General features: G+C 40.9%; 1 protein-coding gene across 4 annotated transcripts in view; it reads left to right on the top strand.

Annotated features, from left to right (window-relative positions):
• Positions 1 to 13947, top strand: part of REPS2 (RALBP1 associated Eps domain containing 2) — a 95681-nt gene that overhangs the window by 23688 nt on the left and 58046 nt on the right. For 3 of the 4 annotated variants that reach the window (XM_005516666.3, XM_088051781.1, XM_088051782.1), the window contains exons 2-3: positions 10498 to 10621; positions 12829 to 12977. In XM_005516666.3, the coding sequence (XP_005516723.2) occupies positions 10498 to 10621; positions 12829 to 12977 (273 nt within the window). Of the gene's footprint in view, positions 1 to 9932; positions 10002 to 10497; positions 10622 to 12828; positions 12978 to 13947 lie in introns of those variants that run through there. The other variant, XM_014252431.2, reaches the window with a different exon arrangement.

Below are 13947 nucleotides of genomic sequence, written 5' to 3'. Positions count from 1 at the left end.
TTTTGTCCCTGTGCAGAGGTTTGAGTGAGTTGCCTTGTTTGAGTATGATCAGAGATGAAGAATTTATTTACATCTAGGTTGTAACTGGGTGCATCAAGACTGCAGTGATGGCTGGAGGAGTTGTGTCCCATCAAAAAGTAGGAAAATGTTTGCTTAGAAGAAAAGGCTGCTCACGTTCCAAGATAAGTAGAGAAATGTTTTGCCTGGATATGTAAAGATAAAGGCAATTGTCATGAGATTTGCTGTCGGTCACTCTTGGTATGCTTTCAGCTGTGAGGACGCCTACAAATGGAACAGATCGTTAAGTTATCCTGGCATAGCATCTGAGAGTGAAACTCCTGAAGTATTTTCTTGTAGTTACAAAGATGTGGAAATAATAAAGCAGCTGTTGTAGAGGCAGCAGGAGCACACTGCAGTACCGTCTGTCGGCAGCCCTCTAGACCTCGCAGTGCTGACTTAAAACAGCTTTGTTTTCTGGAGTTCACTTCTAGCAGTGCAGTTACTTGGACAGAATGGGAAAAGAAAGATTTGCCTGTAAAGGCACATATTTTGGGTAGCCTTTGCTTGATTTTCATAGTGGAGCTGTTGAAAGAAATTTCTGATAACAGTTAATTTTTATACTTTTACAAAAAAGATTATAAACCTTTCTGCCCATTTTCTTCACTATGCTTGACTCAGCACTTACCTAGCAGTAGTTTCCATTGTTTTTCATTAGGTGCTAAAAGAGTCTCTGAATTTGCAAAGATGTTTTGCTTGTTCGTAACACATTATGGTGTGTCCACAGGAGGTGATATCCTTATGTATATCCTTAATGCTAAGCTTTTTCAGCCTTTTTCAAGAGACTCTTTGCACCTTAGGCGAGTTTGGCAAGCTTCTTTGTAGGTGATGGGGCAATGATTTCACAGACTGTTACTTGTACTGAAGCTTTTTATGGTGATGTTTTAACATGAGAAAAAAAACGGAGTTGTATTGCAGAACTTCATATGTGTACTCATTTATTGAAGAGTAAGTTGCAACAGAGAGTTGATGTTTGCTTCTTCAAAGGGTGAATTAAATCCTGTCTAGCAACACCTCGTTGAATTTTCTGTAATACACATTTGTTTTGTATGAATAATACCCAAACGGACGTTTTACTTCAACAAGAAATAAGGCATCAACCCAGCCAATGAGGATTTTCTTTTTCTTCAGAAAAACCTGTTATTTCTCAGTCTGTGGTATGCTGTTAAGAGACTGAAATTTAACAATGGTAGGATAAGGATTCTCTGTATGAATGACAAACTACAAGATTCAGTTATATGTTTTTATGCAGACTTGGAGAGTCCAGCATTTTAAATGGCTTCAGAGTTCTATTATAAAATGTTAGTGTTTTCTGGGTTTTTTTTTTAAAAAACCTGAGTACGTGTTTTAATCTGAACTGCAGCAATGGAGAGACAATTTTTCCTTTTGTAAAAAAAGGCTTGGACAGATTGCAGAAATCTTTCCTTCAAAGATTCGATTTTTAAGGCTGAGTTTCAAGTTACATTTAATTTAAACTTTGTATATGTATGTATACACAGCATTTTGAATAGATTTTTAAAAACGTGCATTTTGAAATACATTGGTCTAATAATGAACTCAAGCTTATAAATGAGTGCCATATTTTTAAGTCAGCGAAAATGTACTTTCAAGATCAAAATATGCTAATGGATATACTGCTTGTGTAAAGTATTACTTGAAATAATAAACAGCTTTCTTGCCGAAGTAGTCTAAAATGCCCAAACCACAAGGATTTTGTGCGGTTAAAGTAGTGTTCTCCTTTAATTTTCCCATGATCATCCTGTGTTTTCATTCCCACAGGATACTCATGGAGCTCCTATGCAAAACATGGCATTTCCACTTGAGCTAAAAAGCAGCTCCCCATTCACTCTTACTAATAAGATTTAGATAATATTTTCGTACAGTCTCCAGAAAGTGAAAGTTTTAGGAACAGATGGATATTTTGCTTGGCCTGGTTCCATCCCTGGCCAAATTTCAGTGTGGATAGTTACATCCTGCCTCCATCAAGCCCTTGCAGTGTCAGTTGCTTGTGGGTAAGGGGAGTTCAGGATAATGTGTCTGCTGAGTGGACAAGAATTGGAGAGTCTGGGTTCTATTCTGTCATGTCCTGGACCTTCTCTGTGTTACATCCCTAGATATGCTATTGAAAGAGACGAGGTGGGCAGGAAAATGAACAGAAATCCTGGGATGACTAGTGCCTTTACTGTCTTTGCAATGTATAAAACATACAGTGTTAACCAGCTGTAGGATGAGCTTTATGAACCTCTTGTCCAAGAAAATTAAATGCTCTTGGCAGGGACTTGAATCAGAAGAAATTTGGATAACCCTTGTGGAAATTTTCTGCAATTTACTTGTTTGGATGGGGCAGTGTGACAGCTCTGTGCTTGCCATTTTACTTGCTCTTACTCCCTTGCTTCCACAGTCGAGATTTGAAAAGCAGATAAAGCATCTATAACTCAGTTCTGTGTACTTTGCAAATTTCTGTGGGTTTTCAGGTTTTAACAGTGATTTCTGGCAAGGCTGTGCATGCAGCATTTCAGAGACTTTGTACACCTGCTAAGTTTCCATGTTGCCATATCCAGATGTAAACTGATTATCTACAAAGGATGTGAAGCAATTCAGTGAATAAATGGATTTATATTAAAAAGTCTGTACTGATTGTTGGTATCTTTATGCCAAGTTCTTAAAGCCGGAATAACCTGTTTTCAGACTTTATTTTTGTGTTCCAAGCATTGATAAAATTTTACTTATACTCCTACACATATTTTTTGACATTTGCTGTATTTATCAATCTTGTTAATACAAATTTGATGTAGACAGTGAATATGAAACACAGAACAACTCTAGATGCATGGATGCTGTTCTAGGAGAATTTATTTTCCAAGTAGAAAAAAAAAGGCAAGGAGGTTTTGAAAATAATTTTCTTCATCTCTTTCACCTTTAGGCTTTTCACATACTCCTAAAGGTGTATGTTTGGTGAAGGTGGTGCTAAGATTTCCTATCAAAGATTGAATGAAGTATCAACAAATGTATGTAATAACCTCTGACCTAATGCTGTAGGCACTGTTACCACAAAAATAATTTACTTGGTGTGACAATTGTCAGGTATTTCTCAGGAATCGGCCTTCTTAAATTCCCCTATGGGACTGACATGAGATGAGTGTCCCCCTTTTCCACATCACATGCAGGTAAATGATTGAGTAGCTTTTGTATATTAAAGACAAGAGGTTGAGCGTGGGAGATGGCATTTCTTTCAGGTATATTTCAGTGGTTATAAGTATTAGCATGTATCAGCAGTCTTTAATCCTTGGCAGACTTTTTCTTGCCAACACTCCTTAATAATTGAAATAATTTCATTATCAGTGCTGACTCACATGTCCTCATAGCTGTATAATTCAGATCAATATTTTTGTGACTTGTGGTATGCTGGCATTACCAGTCTTCCCACTTGAAGAGAAGTACTGCATGATTCACATGCTTGGGTTTCCTTAGGCATCTATAGCTCACTGTTGTACAAGAGAGAGGACTGGGCACTGACCAAGTGTGACTGCCCTGCTCCTGCCTTGCTCCTCCTCACAGGCTCTTTAAAGATTGAAACCAAGTTGTGTTACAGGTTGGGGTTATTTTTAAACTCTGCTAAGGAATCCACATTTTCCAGTATATAAAATGGTTCTGCTGTTAAGCTTCATTGTCAGACTTGGGAGTTGTTTGAACGTGGTTTTGTGTTTGTTTGATGCAGTTCTGCTGGTGGTCATTGGCTGTCATGCATGCACGGACAGTGAACACTGAATTGTGAGCCTTGTGGTTCTTGGTATTGGCATAAAATGTTCTGCTTGGAGCTGATGGAAAAGTGTTCCCAAAGTGAAATGTTTTCCCCCCAGATATGCAAAGGTGTGTGATGGAGCACTAGTGCAGACAGATGTGAATGGTTCTGAGTCATGCCAGGAGGAGGGAGTTTAGGGAAACCTTGATGGTGCTGTCAGCACGTTTTTGCCTAACGCAGGGGGTTGCTCTGCTGCTTTTAGCATAATGTTTGTTATGTGAAGTTGTGAAGCTTTGTCAGTTTATCTGTTGCTTGCCTTGTAATTTAAAATTATGGTGTTCTTAAATGTACAGTGATGATCATGCAGAGCTTAAACCATGAGAATGTATTATAGTTAGCTCTTTAAAAATATACTGTGTATGTGTTGTCTTCTGTGCTATAAACTGTTTTAAATTTTGTTTTAAACATTGGAATTCTGCTTGTTCAAAATAGCTTGATTTTTAGTAAGCATTTCAGGTGATTCAGGTTTAAAAAAATCTAAAATAGAGAAAGCATCTCTTTTTAAAAGACAAGATGACAGAATAAAATAAATAGTTACAGAAATACCACTGATATGACAGAGCAGAGGTAAAGAACCTAATCCATGGCAGTGCCACTTCCTACGTATGTCTGGGAATGTAACACCCCAGCATATTCCTATTGCCTTCCCAGTCAGTAATCCTTGATGTCTTGTTTCTTACTTTGCTTTAAATATTGAAGAAATAGATATGTAGCCCTGGGCTCCAACTAGTATTACAAATGTCTGAACAGTGATCCATTGAGAGAGAAATACCTGTTTAAGAATGTAGCAAAACTTGTCTGTAACAAGCAGATCAAAGAGTCTGTAAACACAAATTTATAAAAAAAAAAGGGTAAAGTGGGTCAGATGCATGACACAATTTTGAGATAAGCTGTTGATAAGCCACTGCAGCAAATATTTGTCTTTGAAACTATTATAAGCGGCTGGTTGACCCAGAAGGGAGCCTGAGGTCACTCTGTGGTTGGGGTCTGAGCAGTGGCATCACAGCTGGTTGTCCTTGGGAGAGCACTGGCTGAGGTGTGCACTGGGTAATGGCAGAAGCTTTTCAACACCTTCTCTAAAATTCAGAGGCACCTGATAAACTGGAAAATATTTCTACTTCTTTATAGATTGAGCAAGGACAAGTAAAATAGATGTGCATTCTGGGGTTGCACCAAGATGGAAATTGTAGCAAGAAAATTTTGTTTAACATAGAAGCCAGTGATGGTCACTTTCTTTTTCCCTCCAGATGAGGTGACTCATTCAGCTTACACGTGCTCTTGCAGGATCCCACAGCCCACATAGAGGTGTGAGTGCCTTTGAGCTGGATTTGCCCACAAATGACAAGCAGTGACCATCTATGTGTCAGGTAACAGCAGGGTGACAGGGAACAGACAAAAATTGTGTGCCAGCCTGACACAGAGGATGCCACAGCAGCTAAATGTAAAAGCAAAAGTCCCAGGTCTACCTTTGCCTTGAGCCTCTAGGAGATTAGAGTGTAAGTATTTCTGATTATACTCCTTTTTTATAATTACAGAAAACAAACTTCAGCTCTCAGCTTATATTCAGTTTCTGAAGTTTAGTTCTTGCAATCTAAATTAGACCTGCCCACTGTTTGCAAGGTCAGTGCTCTTGGAGACTGCAGTGGAAACTTGTTTGGAGAGAACTGGAGGGAGCTGGAACAATGTCAGATTGTGCTGGGAAAAGTTGCTTCATGTGGGATGTCTTCAAGGAGCAATTATAAAAATAACACTTGCTGTCAGCCAATAGAGCAGAGCAGTGAGTGGATAAAAAATACAAAAATCTGCTCTGTGTTCCAGTACCTGATGAAGTAGAGCTTTTCTATTAGAAGTTTGCATGGAGCACAGTGGTTTCAGCTGTGCTCCATGTGGTTTCAGCAGCTCTTCTGAAGAGCTCCTAGTTACATGTCAGATTTTAACGTTTATGAACTGGAGTTATTTTTTTTAATACTTACTAAAAAGTATATATTTTTGCAACCCTATAAAAACTTCTGACATGTCAAAGGTGTGCAGGCTTATAGATCTTGCTCCTTCTCCCCTTCTTATGCGTGCTTGTGAATGTGGTATGATTCCTCTGCAGAACAAGTGTGTTAAGGCTACCTGCTGAAAACCCATTATCTACTCAGCATGTTCTTGCCTCACAAACCATTGAACAGGGCAATTTTCCACAACTGGAATATTGCTGCTGGCCACCTGATCAGGAGGAGTCAATGAGGCCTTCTCCAGACAGCTGGAAGTACCCTCATGATCACAAGCCTTCACCACCTTCTTCAACCACTCTGGTATTTTCTGGAAAGACAGCACAGCTGGGCAAACAGTCCAGAAGAGTCCTGCAGAGCACTGGTGATCCATTTTCGCTACAGGTAGTGGAGGAGCCAGCATGGAGAGGTGTGGTGCTACACCTTGTCCTAATGAAGAGAGAGGGACTGGTTTGGGATGTGAAGGTTGGGGCAGCCTTGGCTGCAGTGACCATGACATGGTGGAGTTCAAGAACCTGTGTGGGGGAAGTGGGGCAAAAAGTAGGGTCCCAACCCTGGATTTCAGGAAAACTAACTTTGGCCTCTTCAGGGATCTACTTGGAGGAATCCCATGGGTTAGGGGTCTAGAAGGTATGGGATGGGTCCAAGTGGTTAAAGTTCAAGCATCAGTGCTCCAAAGATGACCAGGGGACAGGAGCATTTCTTAGGAGGGGTCTGAGAGACCTGGACCTGAGGTTTCACCTGAGGAAGATGGAGAGGGGATTTTATCAATGTATGTACGAATATAAAGGGAGGTGTCAAGAGGATGGAGCCAGACTTCTTGGTGGTGCCTACTAACAGGACAAGGGGCAACAGGCACAGAAAAACCCCGAAGGAAGTTCCTTCTGAATATGAGGAAAACTTCTTTACTGTAAGAATGGCACTTTCTCCTTCACTGGACATTTTTGAAGCCCTTCTTGTGTGCAATCCTGTAAAACCAGCTCTAGGTGATCCTGATCTCCTGAGTAAGGAGATTGGACTCAAGGATCTCCAGAGGTTGCTTCCAACCCCAGCTATTCTGTGATTCTGTGTGATTTTGGACTAACTCTGTCTGTCTTAGATTTGGCAAGCAACATCTGTGACCCACCACCATGAAAAATTATTTCCAATATGTTCTTCATTACACTTCAATACTACGCTATCACTAGAGGGTTACAGTTTTCTGCTGGAGAATTAGAGGGAAAATTGTAATACTGTAATTGTAATACTTCCCTTGAAATGTCAAGGTATGCAACTTGTTTTGATTTATGTATGTGTCTGTTTAGCAGAAGCAGAAAATACCAGTTCTTTCCTTGCTGGCTTGCTAAAAAGCATGCAGCCCAAACTGACAACAGGTTCAAGGATTTAAATGAAAAATTACCATATCGCATTCATAAGCAATGCCTTTAATTTGGATGGACTTTGGGAGACTCCTGATAATGTATCACACAAACTAGCTTAATTTCAGAATTGCATATCACTAAGTGTAATCTGCCTATCAAAAAGCTATGTTCACTGTCCCTGTGAAAGGTAAAACCAGGAAACAAAAAAATAATGCAGCGTTCAATTTAAGCTGCTGCGGAAATTTGAGCAGGCAGCATGTTCTGGGGATTTGATTTTGGATAAAGGCTAATCTGCTACCAACTTCTGTGATTGCTGGAGAGAGGGGCCGCTCTGTTGGTGCCTCTAAGCAGGGTTCTGATGCAGATAGTGTGAGATGCTGGCTGGAAGGAGCAGACCCTGTCCTTTAATTGGACAAGTAACGTGACGAGAGTAAATGCCTGTACCTGCAATTAATCTCTATAAATTCCCACAGTTAATTGTGTAATAAATTTTACTACTCTGTCAGCTTCCATCTTTTGCTCTGGACCATTAACAAAGAATTCAGAGTCTGGTTGCATAAATAACAGAGAAGTTTGTGTCTACAAAATTTATTTCTGTTATCAAAAAGCAAAATTAGAGAGAGGCAGTTTCTGGATGGCTGGCTATGAGTGTGCTTGAGAAACATCACTGTATTTTTGAGGGATGAGAAGTCCTTGAAAAAATTTTTATTCCGTTTGTTCAGGATTAAATGTTCATGTTTCCATATGAGGAACAATCAGAGCATTTGCAGCATTCAACAACCTTAATATTTCAAAGTATAGAAAATATATGGAAAATGAACTCTTCAGGAAGGTAGCACCATCTCTGTGAATGTCCCAGCTGCTCAGTATTGCCTTTTTCCAGCAGCCAGCAAGAGCAAGCACATTGTGGTAACACATGCTCCATGTCGGTAAGCACAGGCTGGGCAGGAAACATAGGAAAAGCAGGAAAAGAGCCCAAGAGGAGAAAAGTCCCTATAAGGTGTACCCTATAGGCACACCCAGGGACTTTGTCTGCCATTTCTGCCCCAGAGCAGGAGCCATCCAAGCGCTGCCCCTGGGTCACACAGGAGCTGAGCACCCATGGGAGGGCCTGGCTGCCGGTGGGTGCCCAGCTTTTGCAACTGCCCTGTTCAGCACTGGTGTTTTTTTTAACAAACATTTCCCATAACAGACCGGAGCTGTGAACCCAGATTGAATTTCAGCTAGGTTGTACCCCTTCTCCATCTGCGTCTCCCGTCTCCCCAGGCTAAGATAAGCTGGTGGCTTCTCACATACCTGTCACAGAAGCCTTGTCCCCCGAGCTGCCGGATCCTGGCGTGCCTGGGCGTGAGGAGCTGTCTGAAGTGCAGTGCCGTGCATGGTCCTGTCCATAGTCCAGTCATCTGCTCCACACCACTGCACCAGGCAGAGCCAGGCTGCTGGCTGGGGAAGGACCATGCAGGAGTGGCTGGTGTGGGCATTGGGACTGGGGGAATTGGAAGCATCCAGGACCCATGAGGAGAGCCCTGCTGTGGAGCTCAGAAAGGGTACCAAGGGTGTGCCAAATCATCCATCTCAGTCACATCCCAAATGCCTTGCTTTACCACTGGGAAATAAAAGAAGCAAGGCCAGTGATAGCGGGAAGGGTGGAATAAAAAAGGCCACAGTAACAGAAAAAAAAATAGAGGAAAGAGAATGACAAATGCTTCTGGTTAATTGAAGCTGTCCTTATACGGAGATTCAATCTCCCTTTTCATCAAGCTGTAAGAGAAGAAAAACTATTTGATGTGTCTTGTGACCAAGTCTGAAACTTTTAGGAGGAGAAAGTAGCCAGAGCTCATTCAGTCAAAGCAGAGGCCACATCCAGAGAAGAAAGGGTTTGCTTGAAAACAATTGTCTTTGATTAGTAAGAATTACCATTCCAAAACATCTGATTTTTTTAGTAATTGCTTGACCTTACATTTTGCCACTGTGTATGTGTATGTATACATATTAAAATAAATCAGAAAAAATAGACTATTCATTTGTGCTATTTGCTTATATGTAGCTTAATACTTTCTGTCATGCTGTCGTAGCTTGGGAGCCAATCCATAGACGTGGCTTTCCAGAAGCAGCACTTGTCCATGGAGAACTGTGAGAGAGGCTGCACCTTGCCAGCCAGTAGACATTGCTAATCTAGGTGTATTTTCAAGAAAACAATTTGAGATTTCCTATTGTGTCTGGGACAAATGGAGTTTTGTTCTAGCCCTAGTGCCTGTCTGAGGTTTGTTTGTGAACATCTGGGAGCTCCAGGCATGGGAGAATTGGCACCTATGCTTAAAACCTGCTGATATCTGCTGTTTGTTTAGGCATTGTGTCTGAGTGTGTAAACATGGTGCTCTTTGCTTCATAAAAGTGGCAGAGTGTTGTGATGCATTTAGAAAAATGGTATGACCTGAGAGAATGTACCCTCAAAATATAGAATGTAAGTTTCTCTCCCTTATCTCTTTCTCCCCAGTTCTCCTTATTGGCTGTGTGGAAGTAATCCACCCTCTTCCCCCTGCCTTCAGAAAGACGCACGCTATCAATATTCTTCCTCTTTCTCTCCTGCTCTCTTTCTCCATGGGATCCCAAGAACAAGAATAAAGCTGAACTTCCATCTCAGCAAGGGAAAGAGCCTTGTTTTTAGCCCTCTGGTCCATGCTATATAATCTCTCTCCTGTTTCCCTGGCTGCAGCTGGGCAGATGGTGGCAACAAAGCAGAAGATAAAGAAATAATAGCAGTAGAGTGAAGCAAATAATGAAGTATACATAGAATTTAAACTTAAGTGCTGTGACTATGTTAATTTTTCATGCAAAAAATTGTTTGCTCAAGTAGTGTGCTGGGGTCTTTTGTTGTGTTAATGTTCCAGTTACGGTAATTATTTGAACTGTTGTTGTTAGGGCTAATATTATGTATAACTTTCTAAGGAAATCACAGCTTCTCTGGTGAAAATGTTTTACTGGACAGGGTACTTAAGAACTTCTAATTTCCTCTGCTGTTAAAATCTTACATAGTATGAAAACCCATAACTTGTTTTAGGATAGCAGTGTTAACCAGTAGTGCTTCTGAAAAGTGCAGCAACTACTCAACATGTCTTTGGTGTACTGATGTTCTTAGTTGAAACAAATACTTGTAGTAGAAGACTTCAAATACAGCCAGCATTTTGTGTTTCTAAAGTTTTTTCTTTGTTTATGTGGAGATATTGACATCTGGAAGAATGAAATGCATTTAACCGACAATGTGTCTCTTCTCTCTTAGATTACAGAGGTTTGTGGAGCCAAGCGTGTGGGTTATTTTGGTCCTGCTCAATTTTATATTGCTTTGAAGTTAATTGCAGCAGCACAGTCAGGGTTTCCAGTACGGATTGAGAGCATTAAGAATGGTAAGTAGCAAATTTTGCTTGCAGTACTATGCACTTGTTTCTCACTTCCTTTAACACTTGTCAGCTCTCCATGGCGGTAAACTCTTTATTCTTATGTTTCTATGAACAATTTTAAGGAGCAGAGAAAGAGTGGATGGCAATGTTACATGCTCTGAGTGAGTGGTGTAAAATTGCAGAGAATTACAGATATGGGAGATCTGAGATGACATCCCCCTCTGGAAAAGGCATTACAAAGGAGTGGCAGGAATGACAGATGATCAGTGCAGGAGATGCATTTCTCTCTCACCTTCAGCCTCTAATCTTGACAGCTGTCCAAATTGGGAGCTGATAGCTGCTTTGGGTGGAGGCACATTGTGGGGGACATGGACAGGTCAGGGAGTCCCTCTGTGCAGGGCAGATTGTAACACTCATTTGCTTTAGCAAATAATCCTGCTGAAATAAATGGGTAGTGGAGATAAAATCACAGTGCTTACTGTGAATAGGTGTGAAAATGTATATTAGATATATTTTAAAACAGCTTTATTCTTCCCAATGAATTGTCAGCAATATTAAATGTACCATTTTTGGTGGAGAGGAAAGCTTCTTGGAAGAGTCTTATCTAACTCAAGCGATGAAGAGAGAAAGCAGGTCCCTTTCAGCTGTGAAACCTTGATAGCAGCTTGGAAGGAACTCCGTGTTCTTGCTTCAGTGATGCACACTCTGCCTCAGCAGGGCTTACAAAACACAGGGCTTTTTGCTTGAGCTTGAACAGGTTTGAACCTTTAGCTCCCGTATCCTGGGTGGGTGCTCAAGCCGTGCCCTGGGTCTGTGCTTGCACCATCCCACTGGAGGAGCAGTGCAGCCAGCCACAAGATCAGAGACAAGGCTGGAAAGGCAGCACCTACCCACAACCCTGCAATCAGGTCACTGCTCCCAGCACAGCTTCTGCTCTGCTGTCCCTAATAAGGGAAATGAAATGTCATATTCATGTGCGTTGCAAGGCACAGGGAGGGACTTCCCAGGTCTGCCCCATCCCAGGGAGGGAAGGCCCGAATGACAAGCCCATGATGACCTGTGTGAGCTGAGCTCCAGTGGTGCAGAGCTCCTGACCAAGTGGAGGGGGTCAGATGCAGCTGGCAGAGTTTGATTCAGTGCCTTGCTGGAGCAGGAATTTGAACCAAAGATTAAGAGGAGTGGCTTGGATGTGTCTGTCAGTTTTCCTCTATGGACAGCTTGTTCACTCTCTCTTGCATTGCTGTCCTTTTTAGATATGTTAATTAAAACAAAAAACAACAACAAAAAACCCCTAAAAAAACCTCTCAACAAACTAAATTAGAAACCTGGACTGAGATTTACTCTGTATGTTTTACAAGGCCAGCATATGCAAATAATCCACAAATTTGAGTGAAAACAGGTACTTGCAGTCCTTGTATTGATATCTTTCTTACTGTTTCAATAAAATTTCAGTAAATCTTCTAGTGCTAATTACATTTTCTCTAGAAAATATATGAGCACCTTTAGAGTGGAGTGAGTAAAATGTACCAAATTTCAAGTGTTTTATTTTTTTAGTGGTTGTAACTGTGGGTGTAAAAGATTACAGAGGTGATGGATAAATGGTTTTGCTTGGTGTTGAGCATTCTGTTAATTTTAATTGTATTGATCTTTTAGGGTGACTGTACACCAAAATAAATGGCGTTTCTGCAACATAATCAGGAATTGTCTTAAAGAGTGACAAAGTGTCAGTCTCTTGCTCAGCACAGCAGATGCAACATGGGACCTTTTGACACAGCTGTCTCTCTAGGCTTTGGTGTGATCTCTGAACCCTATTATTTTTGATTTGTTCCTTTTATGATGGCAGCATTGAGGATACTGTGATCCTGACTGATTAATTTATCTGTCCCACAGTTTCTGTGGGAAACTATTCTTTTCATTACAGGCAAGGTTTTGAAGGCAGGAAATGAGTTTGCTGCTTGCTTAAATAACATGCACAAGGCTTATTTCTTTCTTTTTGCATGGGGAGATTATATATTAAGCTAGTGAATGTAGCTTTGTGTAACATTCACATTTTTATTAAGACATAAACAATCAAAGGAGTCCCACACTTAAAAAGATTACAAATATAACTAGCAATCTTTTATAAACTTTTCGTTGGTATTACAAGATGATACTGCTTAAAGTGCTTCTAATGTTCTGCAGTCTCAATTGTATTTTTCTCTCTCTTAATAAAGAATTGCCTTTACCACGATTTATGGCACTGAAAAATGACACTGAAGTACGTTATGGGACTCCAGCAGAATTCCATGGAGTTAAATTTCAGGTTCCACATGCAACTTTGGAAAAAAATTCCTACAAAAGAACAGATGAAGGGGACAAACAGGTAACAGGCTAGTCTCCTTCAGGCCAACAAGTCATTATGCATCCTCATTTTGGGTCCAGTTCTGTGAATGATTACACTCACAGGGGCTTACTCAATTTTCCAATACTAGACAGGAGATGAACTCCTGATGTACAAATAATCCCCATCATGCCTGTGCTCTGGTTTTGATGCATCCCAGTTGCTTCCCTGAAGAAAATTCTCTATATGAGCTTGCATAAAGCTGTCAGCCCTATAATATTCTGTGTAAGTTCTTTCAGTGTTTTTCTCCTACTTAATCTACCACTGTTTCTTGAAAGAAAGTGGGAAAAGCAGCAAATACAAATCTATCTGTGAAACAGAACAAGAAAACGAGTGATTTCCCTTGGCCAGTATGGTAATGGACTAATGGTCCTTAGTCACTCTAGAAATACTCAATTGGAGATGAGGTGTTCAATCATGAACCACTATCTTTGGGTGGGGTAAGGCCCCCAAGTTTTCTTTCATTTTTGTTTCCCCAAGGAGTAGTCCAGAAGACATCTGCTTTTCTTTTTTTTTGCTGAGTGAAGCATTGTCCCAGCAGTTCTGAGATGCCAGTTTAATGAAGGATCTAAGGGACATTCGTATTACCTGTATTTTGGAGAGTAGAGAGCACTTGTTCAGATACAGGAGGCTTCACAGTGCTGCATAATTTTCACAAAGACTGATTTGCATAATTTTCCCCAGGCTTGACACCTTCTCCTGTTGTACAGTATCAGGTCATGTTGTAAGTGCCTGGTGGAAGCACTTTTATCTTCCCAAAACAGTGCCCATGTTTATCACAGGGTGCGTTGGCGTCAGTAACAGCATTCCCAGCCTGAGGTCAGCCAGCAGGAGTGAGCTGATGACAAGATACACAGGTGGAATAACAGGATGAGGAAGAAGAGCATGTATGCCTGTCCTCTGTGTACTGACACCAAAGCAGAACACTGCCCTCAAACCCCTGGCTCCATCT

This window comes from Pseudopodoces humilis, chromosome 2, assembly GCF_049639895.1.
Source record: "Pseudopodoces humilis isolate 2021_Gansu_Grassland_sample_001 chromosome 2, ASM4963989v1, whole genome shotgun sequence".
Classification (NCBI taxonomy): Eukaryota; Metazoa; Chordata; class Aves; order Passeriformes; family Paridae; genus Pseudopodoces; species Pseudopodoces humilis.
Note: the sequence above shows the minus strand (reverse complement) of the source record. Positions and strands in the feature narration are given on the sequence as shown.